This window comes from Coregonus lavaretus (genome assembly GCF_964263955.1).
Source record: "Coregonus lavaretus genome assembly, chromosome: 38".
NCBI classification, from domain to species: domain Eukaryota; kingdom Metazoa; phylum Chordata; class Actinopteri; order Salmoniformes; family Salmonidae; genus Coregonus; species Coregonus lavaretus.
In genome coordinates, this window is record NC_140025.1 from 18,844,528 (window position 1) to 18,858,378 (window position 13,851).

Below are 13,851 nucleotides of genomic sequence, written 5' to 3' on the forward strand. Positions count from 1 at the left end.
CAGAAATAGCGTTTTCCTTGATGGCCAAAAAAATCTATTTTACTCTCATCTGAACAGAGTACCTTCTTCCATATGTTTGGGGAGTCTCCCACGTGGCTTCTGGTGAACACCAAATGTGTTTGCTTATTTTTTTCTTTAAGCAATGGCTTTTTTCTGGCCACTCTTCCGTAAAGCCCAGCTCTGTGTAGTGTACGGCTTAAAGTGGTCCTATGGACAGATACTCCAATCTCCGCTGTGGAGCTTTGCAGCACCTTCAAGGTTATCGTTGGTCTCTTTGTTGCCTATCTGATGAATGCCCTCCTTGCCTGGTCCGTGAGTTTTGGTGGGCGGCCCTCTCTTGGCAGGTTTGTTGTGGTGCCATATTCTTTCAATTGTTTAATAATGGATTTAATGGTGCTCCATGGGATGTTCAAATTTCTGATATTTGTTTAAAACCCAACCCTGATCTGTACTTCTCCACAACTTTGTCCCTGACCTGTTTGGAGAGCTCCTTGGTCTTCATGGTGCCGCTTGCTTGGTGGTGCCCCTTGCTTGGTGGTGTTGCAGTGTCTGGGGCCTTTCAGAACAGGTGTGTATATATATACTGAGATCATGTTGAGTTGAGTTTGAGTTTATTTTTACAGGGACAGTGCACATTAATCAACGTTTCAGTAAAAGTGCCGGTTTTAGCCAGCCGGCTAATTTTCAACCGCAGTCCCTGGGCAGGTTATTAAAAACAATTACAATATAGACAATAACAACATAGAACAAGACATAGCATACAGACATAGCAACATAGGACAAGCAAGACGTAGCATACAGACAGAGCAACATAGAACAAAAAGCAGCAAGACAAAATTCATAAAAGCAACAAAGTGTTTCCACACCTCACAAGTTACAGACAACAGACATGGAAAGCGGCAACACACAGCTAGGGACCATGTTCACAAATCTGATTGACCTTTAGCCATGTCTTCAAGCATTTTGTGAAAGTGTGATATGTGGTGCAGTTGTGTGTGTCTGATGGCAGTGTATTCCAGACATGGGAAGCTCTCACAGAAAAAGCAGATTTACTAAAGGTGCTTTTCCTTAGGGGAACTACACAGTCACCTCTCATGGCAGACCTTGTGGATCTGCTGCCATATGTTTGGGTTTTCTGTTTAACAAAAATACTGAGTGGAGGGGGAGCCAAGCCATTTAGGATCTTGAATACAAGACATGCATCGGTGTATTGCACAAGATTTTCCCAACTCAGGAGCTCATGCTTTCTAAGGATGTGACAGTGATGATGGCTATTGGGCTTCCTATCAAGCACTTTGAGAGCCTGTTTGTAGACAGACTGAATAGGTCTTACTGTTGTACAGCAAGCTTGAGCCCAACTAGTCAAGCAGTATGTTAAGTGGGGGAGTATCATAGATTTGAAGTACAGTTTTGCTACCTCTGTAGTCAAACAATTTCGTATAAATCGGAAATTAGCTAGGTTGAATTTGGTTATTTGAATTACCTTTTTCACATGCTTTTTAAAAGAGAGGTTGGAATCAAGTATGATGCCAAGGTACTTAAAATCAGATACCCCCTGGAGCTTCTCCCCTGACACATAGACTTCTGGCTCAGTAGCATCTGTTGCCCTCTTTGTGAAGAACATGCAAACAGTTTTTTTCACATTGAGATGCAAACACGAGTCACTGAGCCACTTTGTAACCTGGACCATTACAGTAGTGAGTTCTTGTGCAGCTTGTTGTTTGCTCTTTGCATGCACATTTATCACTGTATCATCTGCATACATTTGAACTTCAGACCCAGTACAGACAGAAGGCAGATCATTAATGTACAGGCTGAACAGGAGGGGCCCCAGTATTGACCCTTGGGGCACACCCACATCATAGCTAAGAGTGGGCAACAGCTCATTGCTCACTCTGACACACTGAGTTCTGCCTTCAAGGTATGATTTCATCCATCTCAAGGCATCGGGGGAAAAGTTGAACTTGGACAATTTTGTGATGAGAATCTCATGGTTAACAGTATCAAAAGCCTTCCTTAGGTCCAGAAACACAGCCCCAACAACGCCCCCTTTGTCCATCTTGGACTTCACATTTTCCAGAAAAAAGCAGTTGGCCATTTCTGTGGAGTGTTTCGCTCTGAAGCCAAACTGCATGGAATGTAATGTGAAGGGGCTGTTGTTGAGGTGGGCAATCAGTTGTTCTGCTACACACTTTTCAACAACCTTTGACACCACAGGTAGTATACTAATGGGCCTGTAGTTACTCACGTCAGCAGGGTCGCCTGATTTATTATGGCCGACTTCCATACCCTTGGAAACACCCCGAGACCAATAGATGTGTTGGTGACCTTAGTAATGGGGCCAATGAGTTACTCTTTGTAGTTTTTAAGAAAGGTAGAGTCACTTTCTGTGACACTTAGATTGCACACAGGTGGACTTTATTTAACTAATTATGTGACTTCTGAGGGTAATTGGTTGCACCAGATCTTATTTAGGGTCTTCATAGCAAAGGAGGTGAATACATATGCACGCACCACTTTTCCGTTATTTGTTTTTTTCACTCCACCAATTTTGACTATTTTGTGTATGTCCGTTACATGAAATCCAAATAAAAATCATTTAAATTACAGGTTGTAATGCAACAAAATTGGAAAAACGCCAATGGGGATGAATACTTTTGCAAGGCACTGTATCTTTGTTTTTGCCTTTGACCTTTTATAAATAAGGATTTATGTGAGAATAGGCCTGTCCAGACTCCTGATCCTGATGTCATCAAAATTAAATGAATAGCAATTAAATAGGATGCTGGTGTGACAAGTACTGAGTATACGAAGAGGCAGGACGCAGACGCAGGAATTAACAAGGTCAAGGTTTACTTAACAATGAGCAAGATAAATAACAAAGATAGAGTAAACGACACGAAGCTAAACAATCACACACAACATCATCCAAAACAGTCCTCGGCTAAATAGGGGTGGTGATGAGATGAGGAAGTGATTAGGGTGCGGTGGGTTTCGTTGGGTTTCCATTCCGGTGTAGCCGAGGTGGTGCGCTCAGACCGGTGGCTCAGTAGACCGGCGAATCAGAGCAACTGGAGGAGAAATGACAGCTGGTTTCTCAAACATTCAATTGTTTTAGTCACTTTCATAAAATTAATTTTATTAGAGGGAGGTAGAAAGGGAGAAATGACAGAGACATTACAATTCCCAGATTTTAAATGTACCTTCTCATTTCCAAACAAACTCATAAACTCAAACAAAACATACTCATTTCAGTGATAGTATAATTTTGCCTTGTTTCAGGCTAAGCCACAACATGAATTAACATTTTTTACAATTGTTTTGTTTGAAATAAAAAGCAGTGCGTTAATGGAGACTTATAAATCATAGAAGGGCATAGACAGGCTATCATTTTAATGCTCCAGTGCGTCAAGTTAGGGAAATGAGGGTTGCCTCTGTGTTGTAGTGACTCCACCTTACTTTCTGTCAAACACTCTGCCTACTACATTTTGTCAGGACATCCTCCTCATACTGCACTATTACCATGTATCCGAAGATGGAGCAGCAAGCGAGAAAAGCCCCCATGGATGTTTGAGCAAGCTAACATTCAGTTCATCTTTGATCTTTGGAACTCCGCTACACTTATTAAAAATGACTACACACGGGCTAGGTTTATACAGCATAGGGCTATACATGTTGTTTTGCTTTCTCTTACGTCATGCCGATTTGTACAATTTAGACATACCGCACGCTATTCCACTCAGGGGTCCGAATGGATCATTTTTTGGATATTCTGTGTTGCTCCACAAGCATCAGCAACAGACATGGTGCGTGTTAACATTTTAATGCGATTAAAATGTAAATGATTGAGTGTGCAACAGAATGGAATGTTTATTTTAGTTTGGTGAACTTGTTTTTAATCTTCCCATTATGTTCTCCACATTTATGACTGTCAAATTCTGTCTGTTATAGGGTAATAGTTGGTGCACCAGTTGCAAATTCAAAGTTCAACCAGGCTGTCAGGAATCCTGGAGTAATCTACAAGTGCAAAATTACAGACAAGAAGGACTGTGAACAGATTCAACTCGGTTAGTATATTAATCAATGATTAACTGTCGCCATACTTAATCCCATGTTATTGTAGATTTACCGCACCAACAATCTTTAGATACTTTAAGTATAGCTTTTTCATCATTCATCTCACATTTTTGGGACAGCCTGATTGGGATTCAAACCCGGGGACCTTCTTCTGTCAGTCAACCTCTTTATGCGGTCGTTATTGTAGGTGTTGTATTAAGATCTCCACAATATCAATAGTGCTTCAGTGTCCCCCCAGTGTCCTTTTACACCAGGGGTGGGAAACTCATTTAGCCCTGCAGCCTGATTGGGATTCAAACCCGGGGACCTTCTTCTGTCAGTCAACCTCTTTATGCGGTCGTTATTGTAGGTGTTGTATTAAGATCTCCACAATATCAATAGTGCTTCAGTGTCCCCCCAGTGTCCTTTTACACCAGGGGTGTGAAACTCATTTAGCCCTGCATTTCCTCTGTCAAAATTTGCAAAAAATAGTCCTCTATCCATTGTTTTTTTATATTTTCAATGCTCCCTGATTGTCTTGCTTTCGTTTCGGTGATTGTTAGCAAGCTGGACAGAGTGAAGAAACTATATAAATGTAGGTCCATTTAAATTTCTACCCTATTTTTTTATTTGGTTTTAGTCAAATTTGATTTCAATGTAGATTGAGGAAAATAGATTCAGCAAAAATATTGTAGCGACCGTGACCCCACACCTAGCGACCTCATCAAGATGTTCAGACCTCTTGGCGTAAGGTTAAGGTGGTGGCTTGACAGTTGCTGGACCCAGGTTTGAGTCCCAGTCAGGGCTAAGATTGGTGTCAGAAGTGGGATGGCGCCCGTGATGCCATTGGAGAGTTATGTACACGTGAGCATGAGGACATGCTCTCTGGAAGGAAGGGGGTAATGTAGTGACCTTAACCCAACACCTAGTGACCTTGTCAATAGGTTTGGACCTCTTAGCGTAAAGGTTAAGGTGATGATCACAGTTAAGTCTTAGATATAGCCCAACATATTGTAATAAACTACATTTGTAAACTAAATAGCATTTGTTTGTGTTTGTTTTGCTTTTTTCATGCTTTGAGATTCTTTCTGTAATGAAAAGGCTAAGCAAATTAAATGCATTATTATTTATTAGTAACACCCAGACTGCACTAGAAGCAGTCTTCAGATACTTAAATACCCAGGGTTTCCCCTCTAACTACCTCATCTACAGTTGCCAGGAGCTAGTTTGGTGCTGGGTTGATTTCCTGATAAACTCATGCTTGTCCTGGGTTGATGACAAATGTGTTGCTGTTGTTGTTTAATTTCTCCATGTAGGTGTGATGAGTGACATGCCCTGTGGCAGACACTGCTCTGCTGAGGTTGATAACCAGTGGCTTGGTGTGAGCCTCTCCAGGCGGCAGCGGGATGGACTTGTGTTGGTATGTGTAGTGTGGAATGAAATTTAAACCAACATTATTTGTTTATTTGAATGTATTTCATTTCACATTTCAGGCCTGTGGACATCGTTGGAAAAATGTCTTCTTCACCAAAAAAGACCATTCAAATAAGTTGCCACATGGTGTATGCTACAAATTGGAGGCGGACTTGATTCAATCAAGTCCTTTAATTCCATGCTACAGAGGTATGGAAATATTGCATCACTCAACATGACTGTCCAGGAATATTGTCTTGCTGTATGAATGAATGAATGAATGGATGAATGAATTAAAGAACATGTAGGTTTGGTTGATGAGCTGATATACCATCTCTAGTGTTTTTTATCCCCCACTATGAATAGTTTGTATCAACCATTGTTGTCCTTCCACATTTGTTTTGTTTTTTAATAGATCACCAAAAACAGTTTGGCAATGACTACGCATCATGTCAAGCAGGGATTTCAAATGTCCTTATCGGGGTATGCTTGAAATATTTCTGCTCTCAGAGAATTCTAACTTATTGCAAATTCTCATTGTAATATTGCACATTAAATTGAGATTAGTTATATTGGTGTGTACTGTTATGCTTAACAGGACCTCATAGTAATGGGAGCCCCTGGAACCTTGTATTGGACTGGGTCTGTTTTTGCCCACAACATATCCAGCCAGGTCACTGCTGCCTACTTGGATGATAACGTCGTCCTCTATGGAAGTTATTTGGGTAAGTTAATTAGGGAAGTGAACTGACATTACCTTTACACTAGTTATATTCATATCTTGTCTTTCTATCATCTCAAAGTGACTGACATTCAATACATGTACAGTAGGGTGACCATACTGTCCTTTCCCTCTCTCTCTCTCTCTCTCAGTTGTTGTTGAGAAAAAATCATTTGAATGATCAGACACTGAACTATAACAAATCACCCTCATAAATTGAAGAACTCAGAAATCACACATGGCCCTGTTTGAAAACTCTTATAAGGCATTTTACACTTCTCTATTCCTTGAATTAATCACTGATCTGACAACATGTGGTGTATCACATATAGTATGTTCAGGGTGTTAAAAGGTTGATTCAAAACGAGACTAAAACAGGTTCTCCTAAAAGAGGCTTCTGGAGGTCAGTGTGCATGGGAGAGATCATGATACCCAGGTCTTGAACATTCCACAGCTTCCTTCTTGAAAACCAAAACTTAAAAAAGAAACCAGCACAGTGAAACCATGTACATTGAACTTTCACCTGTAGTATGCACATGTCAAATAATATCAATACCATTTCAAATAGAAGGGAAGGCATATTATGCGATGCAAGTTCCAAATACTATGACTCCAGTTTGTATTGTATGCATCTATCTCTCTCTCTCTCTCTCTCTCTCTCTCTCTCTCTCTCTCTCTCTCTCTCTCTCTCTCTCTCTCTCTCTCTCTCTCTCTCTCTCTCTCTCTCTCTCCTAGTCCTAACCCTAAACTCCCCTGCACTTTTCTATCACACAATTATCACACTTATCTCCTGACAGGTTAGATGAATCCATTGTGTATGTATGTAAGCAGTGAAACTGATGCAGTGTCTCTCTCTTGATTTAGGTTACTCAGTCAGCGCTGGCCACTTCCTGCACCCAGACTCCACTGAGGTAGTGGGAGGAGCCCCCCAGTATGGGCAGACTGGTAGAGTAAGAGTTAACACTGCATCCCTTTCCAACCCACTGTCATCTACAGGAAAACAGAGATACACTCAGGTCCTGTTCAAATATTGTTTAAATGCATTCTTCCTTCCTCCCTTCCTTGAAGTAATCACTGACCAGAGATTACTGTATCGGTGTGAGCAAATGTTCTATTTTATTCCTTCTTTAAATTTGTCATGTCAGATCAGTGATTAATTCAAGAAATAGAGAAGTGTAAAATGCCTTATAAGAGTTTTCAAACAGGGCCATGTGTGATTTCTGAGTTCTTCAATTTATGAGGGTGTTTTGTTATAGTTCAGTGTCTGATCATTCAAATGATTTTTTCTCAATAACTTTTCCGCAGGACATCCTCACAAATCATAAATGGGCCTTTTGGCCAAACATTATTGAACCCTGATCTTGAGGGCCACATAACCATTGCTATAAGAATGGACAAAAAACCAATCCCTTTCTTACACATGAGTTTATGCCTCAGCATCAGACAGTGCAGTCTCCAAATGCAAGTGTCCGACCCACTCTGTATCTTCCCCAGGCCTACATCTTTAGCATGGAGTCCAGCACACTGAGCATCATCTCTGAGGTCAAAGGTCAAAAGGTGAGGAAGGGTCATTACCATGTTATGTCTACATAGGGAGATTAGGTTTTGTCATGTTATGGCTACGCTGGATAATGTTTTGTCTATATTTTGGTGATGTTATGTCTTCGTTGAAATGGTACTTCTCAAAGCGTATGATAATTTTCTGAAAGGGAATATGTGCCGTCAATAACAACGCTGACATTATCCAATGGATGCTCTCTGATGTGCAGATCGTATTGAACTACCATTGGGTTACCTTATCCAATCATAAGGCTTTAAATACTTCATATCTCCCATCATTTAAAGGTCTTTGGGTTTGTTACACAAGGGTGCGGTTTCCCAGACACAGATTAGGTCTAGTGCTGGACTAAAAAGCACTGTCAATGGAGTCTTCATTGAGAATGCTTTTTAGTCCAATACAGGCTTCATCTCTTTCTGGGAAACCGACCCAAGTTGTGTTTTTTTTCTCTTTTGCATCCTGTTCACAGCTGGGTTCCTATTTTGGGGCCACTGTGTGTGCGGTGGACCTGAACGCTGATGGCCTGTCTGACCTGCTGGTGGGAGCTCCAATGTTCAGCACCGTGAGGGAGGAGGGCCGTGTGCACATCTACATGAACCAGGGACAGGTGAGCAAATAGTCGTCCCCCAGACAAGTTACTGTATGGTGGAGGGCTGGTCGATCTAGAGGCCTAATTTACATATTTGTACTTTGTTACAGCAGTAGGGTTTCAAAATTCTGGTAACTTTCCCAGGTTTTCCAGATATCCTGGTTGGAGGATTGTGGATTTCCTCCAATTTCCAATTGGTCTCTAGACACAATGCTGTTGAACTTCTATTTAATAAAAGCTATTTTTTCCCCTTCCTCAGGCTAACATGAAGGAGATGGAATTTACATTAGCAGGGAGAGATTCATATGCATCCCGGTTTGGGGAAAGTATCACAAGTCTTGGAGATATCGACGATGATGGCTATCCAGGTAAATGTATATTTGCCATTTGGGTCCAAAATTGATTAACAGCTGCAGAGTGAAACACAAAAGTCCCTTTCTTAAGCTAGTTTGGCCAGTGACAGAATCTCAAAATGTGAGAATAGATTGAAATGAATAGACTGCCTAACTGCTTTGCAGATGTTGCAGTTGGGGCACCACAAGAGGATGACCTACATGGTGCTATTTATATCTACAATGGGAGGAAGACGGGACTTGAACAATACTTTTCTCAAGTATGTCCCCAGCCAGTGTTTGTGTTTGTGCATGGGAATGAGTGTGTGTGCGTTTGTGCATGTGTCTGTCCCCACACTCTTAGAAAAAACTGTGCTATCTGGAACCTAAAACGGTTCTTCGGCTGTCCTCACAGGAGAACCCTTTGAAGAAACCTTTAGGTTCCAGGTAGAACCCTTTTGGGTTCAATGTAAAACCCTTTTCACAGAGGGTTCTACATGGAACCCAAAATACTTCTACCTAAAACCAAAAAGGGTTCTCCTATGGAGACAGCCGAAGAACCCTTTTGGAACCCTTTTTTCTAAGAGTGAGTTTAACTGCTGGAAATATTAGTTCTGACTGAATTCCCTAAAACAGTTTTTTACTCAGCTTGTGTGTTACAGTACTACTGTAAAGCTTGTTGGTTTGTTCAATCACACATCCAGTATGAGTACATCACTATCGGTGACGAGACAATGTATAATGGAAGAAACAATGATAATGGTGCTTCGATCTTTCCAACTCACAAGAAATGTTATTAATTCTCTCCATTTAAACAGAGGATTGCTGGGTCTGCTTTGGGTAGTGCCTTCAAGATGTTTGGCCAGTCTGTTTCTGGGGGCATTGATGTTGATGAAAACGGTTACCCAGGTAAGACACTCCCATCCCCCAACAACCCTTTCCTTCCTTCCTTCCTTCCTTCCTTCCTTCCTTCCTTCCTTCCTTCCTTCCTTCCTTCCTTCCTTCCTTCCTTCCTTCCTTCCTTCCTTCCTTCCTTCCTTCCTTCCTTCCTTCCTTCCTTCCTTCCTTCCTTCCTTCCTTCCTTCCTTCCTTCCTTCCTTCCTTCCTTCCTTCCTCTATCTATCTCTCTTTCTCTCTCTTTCTCTCTCTTTCTCTCTCTTTCTCTCTCTTTCTCTCTCTTTCTCTCTCTATCTCTCTCTACCTATCATTCAATCTATTTCTCAGTTAACCTATTCATTCATATTGATATAGCCTACATTTTCCTTCTGTCAAACAAACCACATTACTTTTTAATTCATATTTAATATTCATATACTGTTAAAGATTACAGTGTAACCTTGTAAGACAAACTGGTAGTAAGGTAACATTTCCTCTCCCAATATCTGTCCACAGATGTGGCCGTGGGAGCCTTTCTGTCCGACTCTGCCGTTGTTCTGAGGTACAGTAAGAGCGCACCTGCATTCACGACAGAAGACACAGCTTAACAATCTGGACTTGAGAGTCTGAAGAATATAATATTTTTTTGAGATTCCCCTTCATTTTGTGTGTGTGTATGTGTGTGTGTATGTTTTGTGGGTGTATGTATTGTCTGTGTGTGCGTGTGTGTGTGCGTGTGTGTGTTTGTGTTACGCGTGTTTCCGTCTCTGGGTGGTAGGACGCGGGCGGTTGTTGTGGTGGAGGCGACGGTACTTCTTCCTCGTAGTGTGAACCGCACCTATGCCCTGTGTACAGAGAACAGCCAGCCTGCCGTTTGCCTCAACACCACTGTGTGCTTCCAGTTGCACGCACGAAATGTCTCTGGGCTCATCGGTGAGACACCACACCCCACTCCACCCTAACACACCACACCACACCACATCACACATATGATTATCCCATAACTGTGTCCCACATGCAGAAATGCTATACAACCTGACGGCTGACGTCAAGCACAAAGAGGGGCTCCAGTCCAGATTCTTCTTCACCACCAACGGCACAGCGTTATCAAATGCCACAGCAGGCAGGATCAAGACCAGGCATGGCCATATGACCTGTGTTACCCACCTGGCCTTTCTGAGGGTGAGTGGACTGGGGGCTGGAGGTGACAAGGGCAGGGAATGGGGGGACAGAGTTTGATGGAGAGGTGTAGTAGTGTGATCTCTGCCCCAGAGAGGTTCTGCTTCAGTAGATGTGTTTGTGTCAAATCAATCAAATATTTCTGATATTGCTATTAATATCAAGAATGTGGATTTTTTTTAAAAGTAGGCCTACATCTGCTAGTCAGAATGTGTGTGCATGTGTGTGTGTGGTGTGTCCGTAGAAGTGGAGGTGATGTTGACAACATGTGGTGTATCACATATAGTATGTTCAGGGTGTTAAAAGGTTGATTCAAAACGAGACTAAAACAGGTTCTCCTAAAAGAGGCTTCTGGAGGTCAGTGTGCATGGGAGAGATCATGATACCCAGGTCTTGAACATACCACAGCTTCCTTCTTGAAAACCAAAACTTGAAAAAGGAACCAGCACAGTGAAACCATGTACATTGAACTTTCACCTGTAGTATGCACATGTCAAATAATATCAATACCATTTCAAATAGAAGGGAAGGCATATTATTCGATGCAAGTTCCAAATACTATGACTCCAGTTTTGTATTGTATGCATCCGTGCATGTCACATTATTACAATGTTAAATTGACTCCCGAGTGGCGCAGTGGTCTAAGGCACTGCATCGCAGTGCTAGCTGTGCCACTAGAGGTCTTGGTTCGAGTCCAGGCTCTGTCGCAGCCGGCCGCGACCGGGAGACCCATGGGCGGCGCACAATTGGTCCAAGGTAGGGGAGGGTTTGGCCGGCAGGGATGTGGGTTCGTTTCCCACGGGGGGCCAGTATAAAAAAAAAAACATGTATGCATTCACTAACTGTAAGTCGCTCTGGATAAGAGCGTCTGCTAAATGACAAAAAAAAAAAAAAAAAAAATTTTTCAAGTTCGTGTTTTTTAGGTATCTGTGCTGTTTTACATGACAAAAATGTTGCTCATAGTATGCCAAAGAGAAGAAACAGCTTACCCATTACTTAATTGCAATCCACCTGAAAACAGTGGTGAATATAGCTACAGTACAGTAGCTTTGACTAAGTCTTGTTCCTTCCCCTTCCTCCCCTTTCCAGAGAGATGTTCGGGACATCTTCACCCCCATCCACTTTGAGCTACGGTATGAGCTGGGGGAGCACAATGTGGTGAGGGGCAACTCCAGGAGCTTTCCCCCTCTCAGGCCTGTGCTCAAGAGGGGAGGGGAGTACAGCAACTTACTGACCAACAAGGTAGGTTAAGGTGGAGTTCAAAGACTAGGGGCCCTGTTCAAATACTTTGAAATAAACCATTCCTTTATTCTATGTTTCCTTAAGATAATCAAAGATCATACGTGATTGGACAGGGGAAAGCAGGATTGTCACCCAATTAACCCATTGTCAAAGATTGTGGTGCATTGAGTGGTTTTCTCCATTGGTTTGAATGGGAGATTGGTCTTCCTGGGAAAATGTTGTCCTGGTTACAACAGTAGCTAAGGAGAGCAGGACTTGACAATGGGTCAATTCAGATATGGACTGTACTTGAAGGATGGGATTTATTTTCAAAATATTCAAACAGGGCCAACCAGTGGTGTGCTATATTATTGTACTGTGTAGTATGTAGTTAATGCATGATTCATCGTTTAGTATCCTGGTTGTTCCAAGTTGGGCATGATATGGCACTGGTATGTGTATAGTATATGTGTCATTTTGTGCGAGGGTGGGTGGGTTTTCAGCCTTCTCTACTGGAAATTTCACACAAGATTAACAAATTCCATTGGCAATTCTAACATGTTCCATGGTATGTGAAATTAGTTTCAAATACATTTTAAATGTATATAGGAACAAAAAATGCACTCCTCACAAAAATGGTGTGATTATTTTATTTTCACCACATTTCTAACATGTACATTTCCGGCACTATTTAGTAGTGATTCTTGCATTGTGCTTTGCACCTGAAGAGGAAGTAGTAAATTAACTCACTAAAGGTAACAGCGTCCCACAGACTGTATTCACCAGGTACTGTGCCTGGGCCAACTGTTCCACCAATCTGCAAGTGTCTGCACAGCTGCTGCTACCGAGGTGAGCTCCTCCTCCCTCAGATCATCTATCTTAATCTTTACTCTTGAATTTACTTGTTTCATTTCACTCTGTGAATTTAATCTGGCGAGCACGGTTAGGAATCATTTCATGCTGTGAATACAGGGAAAATAGGGGCTATCTATTGATAATGAGTGCATGAAAATGGTAGTAGGTTATATATTATATTATGTACAGTGAGGGGAAAAAAGTATTTGATCCCCTGCTGATTTTGTACGTTTACCCACTGACAAAGAAATTATCAGTCTATAATTTTAATGGTAGGTTTATTTGAACAGTGAGAGACAGAATAACAACAAAAAAATCCAGAAAAACGCATGTCAAAATTTTATAAATTGATTTGCATTTTAATGAGGGAAATAAGTATTTGACCCCTCTCAATCAGAAAGATTTCTGGCTCCCAGGTGTCTTTTATACAGGTAACGAGCTGAGATTAGGAGCACACTCTTAAAGGGAGTGCTCCTAATCTCAGCTTGTTACCTGTATAAAAGACACTTGTACACAGAAGCAATCAATCAATCAGATTCCAAACTCTCCACCATGGCCAAGACCAAAGAGCTCTCCAAGGATGTCAGGGACAAGATTGTAGACCTACACAAGGCTGGAATGGGCTACAAGACCATCGCCAAGCAGCTTGGTGAGAAGGTGACAACAGTTGGTGCGATTATTCGCAAATGGAAGAAACACAAAAGAACTGTCAATCTCCCTCAGCCTGGGGCTTCATGCAAGATCTCACCTCGTGGAGTTGCAATGATCATGAGAACGGTGAGGAATCAGCCCAGAACTACACGGGTGGATCTTGTCAATGATCTCAAGGCAGCTGGGACCATAGTCACCAAGAAAACAATTGGTAACACACTACGCCGTGAAGGACTGAAATCCTGCAGTGCCCGCAAGGTCCCCCTGCTCAAGAAAGCACATATACAGGCCCGTCTGAAGTATGCCAATGAACATCTGAATGATTCAGAGGAGAACTGGGTGAAAGTGTGGTCAGATGAGACCAAAATCGAGGTCTTTGGCATCAACTCAACTCGCCGTG

The 13,851-nt window shown here is 42.0% G+C and overlaps 1 protein-coding gene across 1 annotated transcript in view; it reads left to right on the forward strand.

The window, feature by feature from the left end:
* The first annotated feature begins 3,536 nt into the window (after positions 1-3,536).
* LOC311112299 (integrin alpha-4-like) overlaps positions 3,537-13,851 on the forward strand; it is a 36,556-nt gene continuing 26,241 nt past the window's right edge. Inside the window, exons 1-17 of the mRNA XM_084155352.1 lie at positions 3,537-3,806; positions 3,952-4,067; positions 5,373-5,476; positions 5,550-5,679; positions 5,885-5,952; positions 6,068-6,194; positions 7,055-7,140; positions 7,685-7,747; positions 8,218-8,355; positions 8,597-8,705; positions 8,856-8,950; positions 9,488-9,578; positions 10,062-10,107; positions 10,324-10,478; positions 10,567-10,727; positions 11,814-11,966; positions 12,718-12,794. Of these exons, the coding sequence (XP_084011478.1) occupies positions 3,631-3,806; positions 3,952-4,067; positions 5,373-5,476; positions 5,550-5,679; positions 5,885-5,952; positions 6,068-6,194; positions 7,055-7,140; positions 7,685-7,747; positions 8,218-8,355; positions 8,597-8,705; positions 8,856-8,950; positions 9,488-9,578; positions 10,062-10,107; positions 10,324-10,478; positions 10,567-10,727; positions 11,814-11,966; positions 12,718-12,794 (1,895 nt within the window). The 5' untranslated portion in view covers positions 3,537-3,630. The remainder of the gene's footprint in view (positions 3,807-3,951; positions 4,068-5,372; positions 5,477-5,549; positions 5,680-5,884; positions 5,953-6,067; positions 6,195-7,054; positions 7,141-7,684; positions 7,748-8,217; positions 8,356-8,596; positions 8,706-8,855; positions 8,951-9,487; positions 9,579-10,061; positions 10,108-10,323; positions 10,479-10,566; positions 10,728-11,813; positions 11,967-12,717; positions 12,795-13,851) is intronic.